Raw genomic sequence first — 9,909 nt, 5'->3', positions numbered from 1 at the left:
ATTGGTAATTCTGAGGTTCAGGCCGTGCGCGACCTCTTGGTACCGCCCGGGCTGACCCCGTACATTGCTTCGACACCCGCCTCCACGTCTACACTGGCACCAGCCACGGCTGCGAGCTCCCCAACCGTGTCCTTCACCAAGGGTGAGCTCCCCAAGGCGTTGGCGGCCACCAAGGGTGTCACCGACCCCTATGGTTGGTCTGGTGAGCTTCTTGCCTCCATCTACCGCATCAAGGAGCACTTCAGTCAAGTCTTGGGCCCACGCCAGGGTTCCACCAGCGACCCGACTGCTCCTTCTGATGGAGACGCGCCTCAGGGCCCCACCACCGCCACTGGAGGTCCTCAGGTTGCCTTGAACAAGATCTTTCACCACATTGCCAACAACACCGTGCCCGAGTCGATTCGACATGCCCTTTGCTCCATCAACTACACTATCCTGGAGAAGGCCAATGGCAAGTTTCGACCCGTGGGCACGGATTCCATCTTCAACAAGGTTGTCAACCGCGCTCTGCTCGAGGCCCACTTGCTACAGGCCAGTCCAGAGCTGGCCGTCGGAGTCAAGGACGGCATTTCAGCAGCGGTTGGCATGGCCTTTGGTGAGCTTCAAGCCTGTGAGTCTACCCTGGGCTGGACCATGCTCTCCCTCGATTTCAAGAGTGCCTTCAACTACACCGACCGAGCACGGCTGCACGAGATTGTGGCCGACAAGGTCCCTGGCCTCTTGCGCGCCTTTGAACGACACTATGCTCGACCCACTACCCACTGCATTGTCGACAAGTTCTTCAAGGTGATTGACATTGATGTTGGCCAAGGCATTGTGCAGGGCAACGAGCTATCGCCCTTCTTCTTTGCCCTGTACTCCTGTGAGGTCCTGGGTCTCCTCGACGCCACCACTGACTATCGCTGCAAGGTCATCAAGTACCTCGACGACATTGTACTGATGGGTCCCGCGGAGGACGTGGCGGCCGACGTGGAGATTGTCAAGGCTCGTGCAGAGTCTGCTGGCCTTCATCTGCAACCCAGTAAGAGCCGCTTCTACATGCCTCGCCACCATCCCGCTTCCATCACTGCTATCAAGTCTGTATTGCCAGATGCCGTGCGCGAGACGGCCAACACGGGCATGACGGTCTTGGGAACGCCGATTGGCCGTCGCGAGTGGATGAAGAAGCAGCTGAACGACAAGGCAAAGCACATTGCTGGCAAGCTCAATGACATGCTGACGACTGGTGTCTCGCTTCAGGCCCTCCTCACGGCCATGCAGTACGTGCCTAGCCTCATCAACCACCTCTACACGCTGCCCCCAAGTCTCACGTCGGGCTTGTCCGAGCTCTTGAACCGTGCTTGCAAGGACACCTTTGTCAAAGCCTTTTTTGCCAAGGTAAACCTGTCTGCACCAGCTGGAGCTGAAGGTCATGACGTTACGCTGGAACAGCTCCTGGAGGCTCGCCTCTTCACGCGGGCCAACACCGGGGGCTTTGGCCTGCACGACTTGGTTGAGCGCGGTCCGGTGGCTTATGTCTGCAACATGGCCAAGCTGGCCACTCGCTACCCTCGGGTCTACGATCGACTTTTGGAGGATGCATCGAGGGCTGCCGACTTTGTGGCCCACGTGCAGCGAGCTGGCTTCCAGATGGCCACGGTCAAGGACGCGGCGACTCAGCGACCAGCTGAGATCATTGCCCTCCGCTCCAAGGCGGCACTGGACGACCTGATGGCCAAGTGCGCGCTGGACCTGCAGCAGGCATATCTGGCCTCACGCGAGTGGGGCGTCAGCACTGTCTTGACCATGCGGGGTCGGGACAAGTTGCGTCGCTTGAGCGACACGACCTTTGCCATTGCGGTCGTGTCCATGATGGGTTTTGGCCTCCACGAACTCATCAACGTCAAGCCGACGGACAAGTGCCCGCTCTGCAGAAGTAAGACACCTCAGCCGCGGCTGACCCGCGAGCACCTGTTGACCTGCCGTCCCATCAAGCGTCACAACGCCCTTCGCGACGAGATGGGCCGCCTGCTCAGGTACGCCACCCTCTCCCATGTCTGGGTGGAAAAGTCTGGCTACAACGCCAACGGCCAGAGCTGCCGCATCGACCTGCACTGCCGCAACCCCTTTCCCGGCGGTGCCTTGGGCCCAGCTCTGCCCGACCTGGGCATTGACGTGACTGTGCGCACAGCCCAACCCCCGACCACCTCGCAAGCCTGCATCAAGGTGGGCGCTGCCCTTCGCCGAGCCGAAAAGGAGAAGCGCGACTACTACACCGGTTTCAACCATGGAAAAACTCTGATCGTCCCTGCGGCGATGACGACAACCGGTGGGTTCGCCTCCTCCTTTGTGGATCTGCTTGGTCAGCTTGCCCGCTGCGCCGAGGCCCGTGGTGTGTACCAGCCGGGGCTGGATGAGGCCTTTGTTCCTCGGTGGAAGGGTCGCTTTGCGGCTCTGGTCCATCAGATGAACGCTGACCACATCCAGCGCCACTTTGGCGGTGTCTGCCTGCGCTCGTCGTAGGTAGGCACCGTCTCGGGGGTCCCTCTGCGGGGATCCCTGTGTGCACCTGTCGCTCCCTAGGTGGTTTTCGTTGTGGTCTTTTGATGGCTTGACTTGTATTTTTTGTTTAATTTTGCTTCAATTTTTGCTGTATTTGTTTTTGTAAGGTCCTTTGTATGATGTCTTTTCCTTCTGTGGTCGGTTGTTTTCTCACTCCGACGTTGTGTCTTGTTGTATGTGAGCGTGCCGTGGTGTTCTTTGTGTTCGTGCTGTGATGGCTTATTTTTGTGATGTGTGACTGCCCTTTTGGGTGTCTTGTGTTTGAAATGGCCGTATCTCTGGTTATACTTGGTCGTTTTGTACGATTTTTGTTTCTATGTGCAGGATTCTTCGCGCTTGTACTTCTTGGCATGATAAAAGCCAGTGAATGTAACTTGTTCTCTTGTGTTGTTTTGCGTGACGTAGTGATTTTGATGTCGGGGTTGCACAGCTTTGCTTTCAGCTCTGAGGTTCAAACACCTAATTTAAATTTAATACAATATGACACAATGTCGGGTTGACAAAACAACCGACCACAGCACAAAAAGACATCACACGAAAGACTTCACAAAAATGGAAGCCAGGCTGTATAATCCGACATCATAGCATGCAAACCAACGCTAGCTAAGCTACTTTCAGGGGTTGTATGGCCAAGAAACACGGGCGCAGAAAAAAGAATCTCGAAAAACGACCTAGCTAAACCAGAGATATGGTCATTTCAACGACATGACATCTAAACAGCAGTCAAACAACACAAGTACAAACAATCGCAGCACGGGCACGAAGGACACCACGGCACCCCGACATACAACAAGACACAGCAACAGATTGAAAGTTCAATCAAAAACATATCACACACGAAAACTGCACAAAAATACAACGAAAATGCAACAAAATACGCCATAAAAACACGACGAGAGCCACCTAGGGAGCAACAGGTGGACACGGGGATCCCCACGGAGGGACCCCCAAGACGGTGCCTACCTACGGCAAGCGCAAGCAGACACCGCCAAAGTGGCGCTGGATGTGGTCAGCGTTCATCTGATGGACCAGAGCCGCAAAGGAATCCTTCCAACAAGGAACAAAGGGCGGGGCTTGAAGGCTGTCGCAAACCATCTCACACGACATTGTGAACGATCGGAATACTGACACTGTATTTCCATTGACCTTAAGAAACCATCAAATCTCTCGCTCCGTCACGACCAGAAATGTTTGCTGGTCTGATGATGTTATCAACACCTACGCGCTTCTTCGCGACTCAAACTGGCCTCCACATGTCGGAAAGCCTCTCTGCTTTCATGTTGAAACCAATAATTTTTTCACTTGCCACGAAATGTTTTGGCATGTCAAAGGAATGAAGTTTGGGCAGCTCGCGTGGGCTGGGGCTAAACTGCATCGTATCACCGCTCTTACCGCTGATCGGGCAGCAATGGAGGCCAGACCCACATGGATCAGAGTTCAAAAACAAAAGAGTTCAAAAAACAAAAAAAAGTCTGCAGTGGTGGCTCCAGCACGTCTGGAGACCGTTTTGGGTTGCGAGGAAGCGCGTAGGTTTGAAGCGTGTTGAGATCTTTGAGAGACGTCCGTCGGGACGCAGCGAAAGCTTTGATGGTGTCTTGCGATGAATTGAACCCGCTGCGGTCGGCAAGCATTCACAGTGACCAGACCAAGTGCACCGTTAGAATCGCTGTAGAGCCGCTCAATCCCAAGGATAGGGAAAGTGCAACCCGTGCCCAACCGCAGGTGTCACAAGAAAGAGAAACAACAGGAGTGATAAGCGTAGCGCCCCAAGGCATGTGCCAGGAATCGTGGGGTAAGTGTGTGTGTGTGTGTGTGTGTGTGTGTGTGTGTATGTGAGGTCGCAGCAGATAAGGGGGTTTCAGTGGGAAAGACCCATAGTGACCGACACTGAGTGTGCTCAAATGCGTGGAAGTACGGATTTGACGCTAACAGCGGAGGGCGTTGTTGGAGTTATAGAAAGGAACTGTTGTCGTGAAGCAGCAGATCAAGCAACGACATCAGTCGTAACGACAAGCGGTGGCACACCATTGTGCACCAGCATCCTCCCATGTCCAAAGGTCATGCTCGGTGTCAAAAGCAAACTTCTGGTTATCATGGGGGCTACTGCAATCATACAACTCCACGTATCGACCATAGCAAACCTGCAACAGAATGGGAAAAGAAGATTAAAATAATGAGACGGGCAACATCATCGGACGGCAACGATGATTAAGAAAGCGAGTTTGTGCACGTGTTAGAGGTCAACACCAATTGTCAAGGGTAGACCATGTTGTCACCATGGCACTTACTTCATTGCCGCAGTACGTGACGTCAACGCACTCGCCCGAGGCTGCGCGCAGACTATGACCGTCGAACGTGAATTGCTAACAAGAAATTTTCATCGTGGAATTAGTAAAAGCCACCTATTTTGCAGAAGAAGCATGGCTATGATATCGATATCGGGTGTACCTGAGTTGGGTCAGAGGCGTTGCAATTGACAACGCCAAGCTGCGGCTTGTTATCGCTACTGACAATGCCAACTTGCCCCAGGCAAAGATGGCTTTGGTGAGTCATTTGTACTGGCCCGGTACCCTGGGGGAAGGACCAGTGCTGAAACGCTGCAGCGCTTTCATCACACTGCGAAAATGCCAAACTCGTGTTGCTGGACACTCCACTGCAGGGCACAGGATCAAAAGGTCTTGCTGGATCCCAGCGATCACGCCATGGAATCGTGATCGAAGATTCGCCGATGACCATTGGAAGCCAAATGTACGATGCATCGATCAGTCCGTTGGGCCCCCCGTATATCCAATTATCTGCCAGATACACAAAGTACTGTGTCCCGTTCTCATCGTAACTTGGCACGACATATGTCGGCTGTGTATCGAAGCTGGTGCTATCGTTTGTCGGGTTGCCCATGTCCTTAGGGAAAGGGTGGAAAAAGAAGAAGAAAAAAAAAACACATTAGAGGGTTCAAAGTGAAGCTTTGAAATGGCCATCAGCAGTCATGGGTTGAGAATGTGAAGCCTCACCTGCCAGTTGGGATAGTCAAGAGTCTTGTTGGCTGCACGGAACAGCATCAAAGGATTGGGATTCCAGCCCGTCAAGTGCGAGGAAATTATGTAAAACGTTCCGTTGTTCATCCTGAAGAAAGCCATGCCTACCATGCGACACCGGCACAAAGGATCATGACTGGTTTAAAAAACAAAAGAACAAAACACAAATATACCAAGACTACAACACAAAATTGTTGAGTGCAAACGCTTGAAATGAGCGCGCAAGGCCAGCGCTTGACACCTTCAAAAGACGCATGGGTGCTAATAATGCCTGTTGTGTTGAGGTAGTCATCAGTGAGCCGAGAGATGCCGACATAGCTGTTGTCACAGCTGCGAACAAAGTATGCCTGCATTCCGAGAACAAGAAACTGTTAGATGAGCATCAATCGGCCTACTACCCGTCCTCCCTGCCTTTTGGCGTGCTCAGCGGCTACGATTCAATCCCACCTGATGATCGAGGGGATCCATCCACAAGCTCATGTCAAGACTAGGAATGTCATCCGGCTGCAGAGCGTATAAAAACTTTTGCAAACAGGGTGTTGGATGAGACCGCCGCCATCACTTGCGGAGTCCGGAGGGGCGGTCGAGGCCCAACAAAGGTGCCACAATGCAGCTTCTTGCAAATGAGGCTGACCTCGAAAGGACCTTCTGGGTTTGTCGCAGTACAGACAGCCGCGTGTCGAAATTGATAATTGCTGTCATCTAGATGAAACCACATGACATATTTGCTGGTCTTGTTGTTGAAGATCACCTACGAGCCAACACCGTGTGCAGGCAAGAGAGAGCACGGCAGAGGGGAGGGGGGGTTATGGGCGTGTAGCATGCTGTCTGTGAAGGCCGAATCGTTTCATCTTGGCTAGAAGACTTTGTGCTGCCAGCACTTGGGAGGGTGCAAGCTGATTCGAGGACCACATACCTTTGGTCGTTCAATGACAAAGGGACCACTGATGGAGGTTTTGACATCACTTTGCTGGATCACTTGACCGATAAAAGTCCAAGGACCAGAAAGCGAGCTGGCGCGATAAGCGTTTATTCCATGCGTGGAAAGGTCATCCGTCTTCTTGCTTTCACCGTACCAGTACCTGCCGCAACAGTCCAACAAGTATCGTTTTTCAAGAGTTGCACGGGTTCAGGGCTACTTTATCAGCATGGCGAGAACAAGCATATCCAAAAGGCGGTGGAAATGAGCCTCACGGTCGCCAATAGTCTTACCACATGCCATTTTGCGGGCTTTGGAGCATGCCAGCGCCGTGGGCTTCGATTCGATTTCCGTCCGTATCCAGCCAATGTGGTGCGCCGTTCCCTGTTTGCACAAAAAAAAATTGGCACCATGCCAAGCATGAGGCCTCAGAAAAAAGAAGCAAAACACGACGAACAACCAAGCAGACGCTTGCAGGATCGTTTGAAACGTACGGCCAGGTACAATGATGGAAGCCAAACCATTGGCGACCAGGAGCAAGCAAATCACGACAACCGCCGATCGAGCCGGCCAAACCCGCATCATCCTGCTCGCCGCTCCGGAAAATCAGTCACTGAATAATAAAATAAACAACAACAACAACAACAACAAAAGCAGTTGAAAAAAATACAAGACTTACATGTAGTTTTTTTTTCACCAATTTTGACATAAAGGGATGTGCTTCTTTTTTTGTCTTCTTCTGTCTCTCTTTCTGTCTCTCTGTCTCTCTGTGTCTCTCTGTCTCTCTGTCTCTCTGTCTCTCTGTCTCTCTCTCTCTGTCTCTCTGTCTCTCTGTCTCTCTGTCTCTCTGTCTCTCTCTCTCTCTCCCTCTCTCTCCCTCTCTCTGTATGTGCTGTCTCTCAACACACACACACACACTTTTTTCTTTTTTTCTTTGTTTTTTTCTTTTCTTCCCGCTCGTGCTCCTCACCAAGCTCAGTGCGGTCGGCGACCGCCGTCTTCTTGCTTGTGTGTCTTGGCAGCGCAGGGGCAAAGGGAATCAAGTGTTGTTGGGCTTTCTGGCCTGTGAGCTGAGCTGCCTTGTGTGTGCAGCCGGACGGGGCGTACCTGTGGCGCCTCATTGTGCGATTCTGCGCATAGCCCTTCTAAACCCACATTCCTTCCCGTTCGGGCCCATCGCCTGTCCATGTTTCCCACCCCGAACTGAAGGTCGTCCTCTTCGTCGACCGAGCCCAGCCCTTGTTTATCAGTGCCTCTCTCAGCCTGAACCCGATTTGTATTTCTTGGGCGTCGCTCAAACGAACTTGTCTTTGGTGGAGCCGCAGTGCAGTGCAGTTGCCATTCTTCTAGGGTGCGCTTCGTTCTCCTGACCTTTTCGTCTGGAACCCTTGTCAGTTGTGCGCCTCGATCATTTTGAGCCCCAGGGCCTTTGTTGTGCATCATGGCGGAAGCCGCAGCACCCTGGTATCATGGGCCGCTGAGCCGCACCGATGCAGAAAACAGTCTCTTGCGTATGCCCGAAGGGACTTTCTTGGTCCGCGACAGCACCTCGTCCCCCGGAGATTATGTCCTCTCATGCAGCGAGAATGGCAAGGTGACGCACTACAAGCTCTCGGCCGAAGAGGGCAAGATTCGTATCGATACACACCTCTTTGACAACCTGGATGCTGCCATCACCTTTTACATGGAGCACGAGTTGGAATACAGTTCGCTCAAACAGCCCCTGCAACGGCAATCATCATGGCGCGATGACGAGCTTGTCGCCACGGTCATGTTCTCTGCAGAAGGGCTGTACAAGTTTGTCGGCCGCAATGAAAACGATTTACCCTTTGACAAGGGGGAGCTTCTCAATGTCTTGCAGCTAACACAGGACAATTGGTGGATGGCCCAGAGTCAGAAAACGCTCAAGATTGGCTACGTTCCCGTCAATTATGTCCGGGCGCTAGAGCAGCCAGCTGCCCCGCCACCGCGCCCTGCTCCACGTCCTGCCGAGGAGGAGTCTTCCAGGCTTGAGCGAACCGAATCCCGTCGTACGCCGGCCAGCCACCATCGACCCAAGGAACCCATGCCGGCAGGTGCCGTCATGACACGAGCTCCGGCTCGACATCACCAAGAGGCAAAGGCACCCCCTGCACGGCCTCAGCCGACTGGGCCTTCTGCCGCGGGTCCGATAGCCGCTGCTGCTCCGCCTCCACGTCCCAAAACATCAAAGCCCACGACCGACTTTAGTGCGCTCAAGGCTCAACTGCAGGAGCCAATTGTTTCCAATCCCACGCCCACCTCGACGGCCCCAGAGCAGGCGGCTTTGCCCGCCGAAACCACGGCAGAAGTCTCAACACCAACGCAGCCGCTCGCATCTGCTCCGCCCACTTCTACGGCCTCGCATGAAGCGCCGGCAAGCTCTGCCGCACCCGCTACTCAGCACGGCGCAGGGTCAGAGGATCACGCTACCGCTCCCGACTCGGAGCCTCCCATCACTTTGGTCCGCGCCATCACCGCCATCATCCCCAACGCCTATGACAATGATGCCTTGGTCTTGGAGGTGTGTTTGGTTCTACTGCGGTCTACTCTGTTTATTTATTTCTATACTTTTCTTGGCGAGAGGGGCGTCTCAGCATGAAGGGCCCGCCAGCTCACTGCTTGTATTTGAATAGGAAAATGATTTGGTTCACGTGCTGGATGGCGGCGAAGGCGCACTGGAGCGGGGCCGCGTTCTCAGAACTGGACAGGTGAGTTTATCCAACTGCCGCATTGTGGTGTGGACCCTCCCCTCCCATCTGCACTCTGACTCGTTCTGCTCTGCTGCCGCTGACATTGCTCGGACCCGGCTTGGGCCGTTAACCATCGGGTCGGATCGGTGCACCACAGATCGGCTTGTATCCCTTTGCAAAGACTGAGGATATTGAGAGCCACAACTACGATGCCGAAGTGAAGGCAGCCGTCGCTGACTACCTGAAGCGGTTTCCAGATGCATGCTAGCAAACCATAGGTGGCTATTGGCGACGGTCGTGAGATACGTACATGGCCTTGTTGACGTCATTTTGAGGAACTTCTGATGTTACAAGGGGCATTTCTTTTTCTCGTTTCCTTTGACCCTCGCGTGACTCGCGTAATCGAAATCGGGTCGATAGTCCCGTCAACCAGCATCAAGTGTCGAATGTGATGAACAACGAATGATGTATCGGCCAACAGCTCTAGTCAGTAGGAGCATGGGTATGATCAATTTCATAATTGTGCTCGAGAGGACGCTACAGCGGCATGGTCACACAAGAGCAGCCACAGGCTGCAGGGCGTTATGACAGGATTGAGCCCATGGCTACTGTACGACGTCATGGGACAAGAGTGGAACATGGAAAGCGATTGAACGTTTTCATCGGTCCTTCCTGGTCTCTGCTTTGATCGCTCTCCGGAGGC

At 53.4% G+C, this 9,909-nt stretch overlaps 3 protein-coding genes across 3 annotated transcripts in view; 2 read left to right on the top strand and 1 right to left on the bottom strand.

Annotated features, from left to right (window-relative positions):
* Positions 1-2,502, top strand: part of MONBRDRAFT_8230 (uncharacterized protein) — a gene marked incomplete at both ends in the record, with an annotated part of 27,447 nt that extends 24,945 nt beyond the window's left edge. The window contains one exon of the mRNA XM_001745883.1: positions 104-2,502. Within this exon, the coding sequence (XP_001745935.1) occupies positions 104-2,502 (2,399 nt within the window). The remainder of the gene's footprint in view (positions 1-103) is intronic.
* A 1,916-nt stretch (positions 2,503-4,418) lies between these two features.
* MONBRDRAFT_32422 (uncharacterized protein) lies at positions 4,419-7,080 on the bottom strand (the record flags this gene model as incomplete). Its single annotated transcript, XM_001745747.1, has 10 exons — positions 4,419-4,682; positions 4,830-4,904; positions 4,990-5,442; positions 5,553-5,680; positions 5,818-5,923; positions 6,024-6,098; positions 6,211-6,327; positions 6,493-6,658; positions 6,789-6,879; positions 6,990-7,080. The coding sequence occupies 10 exons, from the start codon at positions 7,078-7,080 to the stop codon at positions 4,539-4,541; spliced, it is 1,446 nt and encodes a 481-aa protein (XP_001745799.1). The 3' UTR covers positions 4,419-4,538.
* A 130-nt stretch (positions 7,081-7,210) lies between these two features.
* MONBRDRAFT_25438 (uncharacterized protein) lies at positions 7,211-9,474 on the top strand (the record flags this gene model as incomplete). Its single annotated transcript, XM_001745882.1, has 4 exons — positions 7,211-7,380; positions 8,041-9,037; positions 9,150-9,224; positions 9,364-9,474. 4 exons carry the CDS (start codon positions 7,211-7,213, stop codon positions 9,472-9,474), a joined length of 1,353 nt encoding a protein of 450 aa, XP_001745934.1.
* Between the last annotated feature and the right edge of the window lie 435 nt (positions 9,475-9,909).

The sequence above is a fragment of the Monosiga brevicollis genome, genomic scaffold (genome assembly GCF_000002865.3).
Source record: "Monosiga brevicollis MX1 MONBRscaffold_10 genomic scaffold, whole genome shotgun sequence".
NCBI lineage: Eukaryota > Choanoflagellata > Craspedida > Salpingoecidae > Monosiga > Monosiga brevicollis.
This window is presented reverse-complemented; position numbering and strand designations above follow the sequence as displayed.